Source organism: Sinocyclocheilus rhinocerous, unplaced genomic scaffold (genome assembly GCF_001515625.1).
Source record: "Sinocyclocheilus rhinocerous isolate Xijiao unplaced genomic scaffold, SAMN03320098_v1.1 scaffold1435, whole genome shotgun sequence".
Classification (NCBI taxonomy): domain Eukaryota; kingdom Metazoa; phylum Chordata; class Actinopteri; order Cypriniformes; family Cyprinidae; genus Sinocyclocheilus; species Sinocyclocheilus rhinocerous.
The window spans coordinates 1,109,875-1,115,227 of NW_015644861.1; the positions used below are offsets into that span (position 1 = coordinate 1,109,875).

The 5,353-nt window shown below is 37.2% G+C and overlaps 1 protein-coding gene across 3 annotated transcripts; it reads left to right on the plus strand.

The window, feature by feature from the left end:
- The first annotated feature begins 438 nt into the window (after nucleotides 1-438).
- LOC107758892 (store-operated calcium entry-associated regulatory factor-like) lies at nucleotides 439-4,995 on the plus strand. 3 transcript variants are annotated; one of them, XM_016576727.1, is made up of 6 exons: nucleotides 439-689; nucleotides 1,610-1,794; nucleotides 1,871-2,360; nucleotides 3,653-3,821; nucleotides 4,372-4,463; nucleotides 4,643-4,995. In XM_016576727.1, the coding sequence occupies exons 1-6, from the start codon at nucleotides 617-619 to the stop codon at nucleotides 4,666-4,668; spliced, it is 1,035 nt and encodes a 344-aa protein (XP_016432213.1). In that variant the 5' UTR covers nucleotides 439-616; the 3' UTR covers nucleotides 4,669-4,995. The 3 variants fall into 3 exon arrangements, with proteins under 3 accessions (XP_016432213.1, XP_016432214.1, XP_016432215.1); XM_016576728.1 differs by having other exon boundaries at nucleotides 3,656-3,821; XM_016576729.1 differs by having other exon boundaries at nucleotides 440-689; nucleotides 1,616-1,794.
- Nucleotides 4,996-5,353: the final 358 nt, after the last annotated feature.

The following is a 5,353-nucleotide window of genomic DNA, read 5'->3' on the forward strand; positions in this document are numbered from 1 at the left end:
ACATTATAATTTTACTTCATACATTTTAACGTGGTAGGGACAATAAAAAATTTGGCTGAAGTTAATGTGGTCTTGTCTTGGTTTAGTGCTTTTTTCCCCAACAAAAATTTGTGAGATTAAACAATAAATATCACTGCAGAGATGACATTATTTTATAGTATATAATATTAAATGAAGATATATAGTTATTTTTATCTTATAAAGAAATGGGTGGTTATAAAGTAAGATTACAGCTGTTCAGGGCAAACAGGTGTGATTTAAAACAGTAAATGTTAACTCGAATGGAAAAGTATTAACTAATATTTTTAGTGAGGATACAAAAGTGCATTTTCTCAACATTTTGTCAGTCTAAAACCTTTTTCGCTTTATTATTGGAGGTTAATGGTGTGTAATTCGAGGCATCCGTCAGTAGATGGCTCAAAGGCTCATCTGTATAATCTCTATAAACACGGAAGCGGAAGTGTGAAAAGAATGACGTTGCACTGAGCGGTTAGTTACACTTGTTTACATCAGACTTTATTTTCACTTATTGGTAAAAGCCACGTACTGGCTTAGAGTGAGACATTTTAGTCCATCTCAAGGCTAAAGAAGAGGATTTCCCATCATAACGGGAGAAATGAAGAGCTCTGGAGTTTTGTTTCTGCACTTTTTGCTGTTGATTGTGCCTCACGTCAGCTGCTGGAATGATGGTAAAAGATAAACAAACAATCATAATAAAATCAGAGAAGATGGATGGTTCAGTCTGAGTAAAATGAGTTCGCATTAGACATACTTTATACGGTATTTGCATTAAAGTTTCACTCTTAATGTGCAGCTTTGGTGGGTGTTGTTACTCTGCGGAGACTCAGGAAGTTAGCTTACTTTTGTTCATTTCTGTTCATTTCGATCTTAAAGTGCATACTCGTTTTTCATACCAAATGTTCTGTAGGTGTGTCCAATATGAACAAATTTGTGTGATAATATGTTACTAATATTACTGTTATGTAATGCGAAATTAGTTTGGGTGGTGTGGCAAATATGATATAATATAAATATGTGATGATGATTTATTCATATTTTATAAGAAGAAGAAGAAGAAAGGAAAATGTTAAAGAATTATGTAAATGATTGTAATGTATGTACAGGGAGGACAGTTAGGACCTTTATGTAATACAAAATTAGTTTGGGAGGTGTGGCTAATATGATATCTATCTATCTATCTGTCTGTCTGTCTGTCTGTCTATCTATAAAGATAGATATAGATATATGTAATAATAATAATATGAAGAAAGGAAAAAAATATAAATAATTGCTTGTAATATATTTATCTTTAAGAGGACAGTTGGCACTACTTTTATGTGAAACAAAATGTTGTGTGTGTGGCCAAAATGATAATAAAAATATGTAATATAAAACAATAAAAATATCAAATATACCGTAAGTAATGCAAACCAGAAAGAAAAAAATAAATATTAAATATAAATACAATAAAAATGAAAGTATAATATAAATTAAATATTTTATAAAATCTTTGTATCTTAAAGAGGGCATATGGTGCTTTTGTGTGATACCAGATGTTTTGGGGGTATAGATAGATAGATAGAAATAATAATAAAATCTTTTCTTCCTGCAACAGAGGCTGTGTTACTGCGTGATGTTCAGGTTCTCACCCTCCACAGAGGACGCTACACCACTGCACGTCGCTCCAGTCCTGTTCTACAGCTGCAGTGTGTTGGAGGATCAGCTGGCTGTGGATCATTTGTTCCTGAGGTGGTCCAGTGTTACAACAGAGAATCAGATGGCATAGACACACAGGTAAGGCGCAAAAATTGCCTCTTGCATATAATAAGCCTAGAAACTCTTCATAGTATTACTCTCTCCCTCTTTGTAGTGGGAATGCAAGGCTGACATGGACAACGTGTACAGGTTTGGGCGTGTGGAGGTCTCCTGTGAGGGCTATAACAGTCCCAATGACGCATATGTGCTGAGAGGCTCATGCGGTCTGGAGTACACGCTGGAGCTCACAGCAGAAGGGAAGCAGCAGCACACACACGGCACGTCTGGCTTCTCAGACTTTGCCTCAAACTTCTTCCAAGGCTTTTCCAATCAAAAGCAGCAGCAGCAGAGAGGAGGCCACTTTCAGCAGTCTAACAACCAGTATCCCTTCCAGAACGGACCGTCTGGTGACGGAGTGGGTGGGCTTATAGTGGTAGCTTTCCTTTTGCTGGTAGCATATGCTGTATACAAGATGTTTCTGTGCAGTCCTACTCACGGCCACCAAGGTTACCATGGAGATGGATCCCAGGGATACCCCGGGACCGGGGATAACAGTCATGGCATGGAGCCACCACCGCCTGGATTCAAACCAGATTATTACTCGGGTAATCAATCAATCAATTAGTGGGAATGCAAGGCTGACATGGACAACGTGTACAGGTTTGGGCGTGTGGAGGTCTCCTGTGAGGGCTATAACAGTCCCAATGACGCATATGTGCTGAGAGGCTCATGCGGTCTGGAGTACACGCTGGAGCTCACAGCAGAAGGGAAGCAGCAGCACACACACGGCACGTCTGGCTTCTCAGACTTTGCCTCAAACTTCTTCCAAGGCTTTTCCAATCAAAAGCAGCAGCAGCAGAGAGGAGGCCACTATCAGCAGTCTAACAACCAGTATCCCTTCCAGAACGGACCGTCTGGTGACGGAGTGGGTGGGCTTATAGTGGTAGCTTTCCTTTTGCTGGTAGCATATGCTGTATACAAGATGTTTCTGTGCAGTCCTACTCACGGCCACCAAGGTTACCATGGAGATGGATCCCAGGGATACCCCGGGACCGGGGATAACAGTCATGGCATGGAGCCACCACCGCCTGGATTCAAACCAGATTATTACTCGGGTAATCAATCAATCAATCAATTAATCTATCTGTCTGTCTGTATAACATTCTACCATTCTGTCTGTCTGTCTGTCTATCTATCTATCTATCTATCTATCTTTATAACATTCTACCATTCTGTCTGACTATCTATCTATCTATCTATCTATCTATCTTTATATCTTTCTATCTTTCTGTCTGTCTTTCTATCTGCAATGTGAGAAGTTTCAGTTTGATTCCATCCACCATTGTTATAGATTTAAATGGATCGTTCCCCCAAAAATGAAAATTATATCATTTACTCACCCTCATGTCATTAGGGATACCCACCGGGGATAACAGTCATGGCATGGAGCCACCACCGCCTGGATTCAAACCAGATTATTACTCGGGTAATCAATCAATCAATTAATCTATCTGTCTGTCTATATAACATTCTACCATTCTGTCTGTCTATCTATCTATCTATCTATCTATCTTTATAACATTCTACCATACTGTCTGTGTTAACATGTACAATGTGAGAAGCTTCAGTTTGATTCCATTCTCCATTGTTATAGATTTAAAGGGATCGTTCCCCCAAAAATGAAAATTATATCATTTACTCACCCTCATGTCATTCCAAACCTGTATGGCTTTCTTTTTTTCTGTGGAACAAAAAAATAAGTTATTTTGAAAGAATGTTGGTAAGCTCCTCGGGTTAGTGATGACATTGAAAGTCGAAGAGTAACCAAATATCCATAATATTTGCATATTTATTTATGGGGAGTGTATAATATTTCCTGTTTTGTGGGTTCTCTCAGCAGATCAGTCTAGCTCAAGGCCCGGGTACGGCTTTTCTGATGCGTACACCAGACCTCAGAGTTCTTGGACCGGTTTCACTGGTGGAAACACTGGTGGACGTGGTGGGGGTGGATTCTGGACTGGAATGGGCACAGGTGGAATTCTGGGATATTTGTTTGGCAATCAGAGGTAAGCAAGCAACATAATCTCACATAATTTACTTATAGCAAGCACTTGTATGTATCAAGGCTACATATTTTTTTATAACCTTTATTTCGTTTTTGACAAGGCATACACTTCAATTTGAGGTCCAAAAAGAAGCAAAATAATGTAAAAGATGTCAAATATAAATATCTCTGATATGTAAAATACTAGAAGGGCAGTCAAGTCAAAAGATCAGTGGTTACATTCGTGAAACATAAAGGAAAAAATTAACAAAAATAAGATACATTGCATAAGACCAGTAAGTGATCATATTCTCAAGTGCTCCATATTTCCCAAAATAAATAGTCATTATTGATCATTCATAGTCTCTCTACTACAGTATGCACAACTCGCTTAACCACACATCAAATAAATACACGGCATTGGTATTGTGACTATTTGCAAATGCTGTTGGTAATCATAACAGTTTTGGCCTTTTTGGTAAGAAATGATCTGCTAAGCTAACAGCATTAATGTAAATCTAAATGCAGTAATTTTTAGCTCAGTCTTCACCTGACTTTTATGTTGATATTAGACGTCAGCCACCCATGGGCTTCGCAGGACCATCTTACACCAACCGACCTTCTCCAGCACCAAAAACAAGCTCAGGAACACGGACCGCCTCAGGTAAACTATAGCAAATTTAGTTACAGATTCCAGATGTGCTTTTGTGTTTATTTCAAAGCACATTTCTGTCCTATAATGTCACTGTGCACTGGGCTGCATAATGCCATGAGTAAGCCATCAGAAGCCAATTAGATGTGTACTTTGGAAATGAGATCTATTTATGGTGTTTTCTGGTGCAGGTTTTGGAGGAACTAAAAGAAGATGATTGAGCAACCTCAATTCTCACATTGGACATGATCAACAGACATATTACAAGGAATTACAACTTTTTATTCATACTACTGTTCATTTATTGCCCAAGACTAAACTAGATAGCATATTATTGCTTTGATTGGTTTGTTGCTGTTCTCTTAAAACAACCTGCCTTTTTTCATTCTGGTCTTCACTATGGGTTTAAAAAACAACACACCCAAATACAACTGATCTTACTGTTTATTAAGTGTTTAATGCAGTTTCTTCTCAAAAGAAACTGTTATTTAAATGTTTTACATTCTAAAGGACTTTATTTTCTATATAAATAGATAATATAGAATCTTAATATAAAAATATTCGGTAAATATTTAAACTCAACATTAAATCAAAATGGACCCTATTGACTTTCTTAACGCAAGTTCTTGGCCCTATTCTGTAATGATTCGCACATAATATTACAAAGAAAAAATGTCTTCTAATAAATGATTTTTTTTGGAAAAAATGTCATCAGATTCATTTCTGATTCCATTATGGTATAGACAATCTAATAAATTCTCAATGAATAAGTTCTTGCAGAAATATGAAAGAACAAAAGGGTTGCAAATGGAATTTCATGTGGACTTTTTTCTTGATAAAAAAGATCAAATCAAAGGCATGTAAAATCTTTTTTTTTTTTTTTTGAGTGTGAGATTACTGGA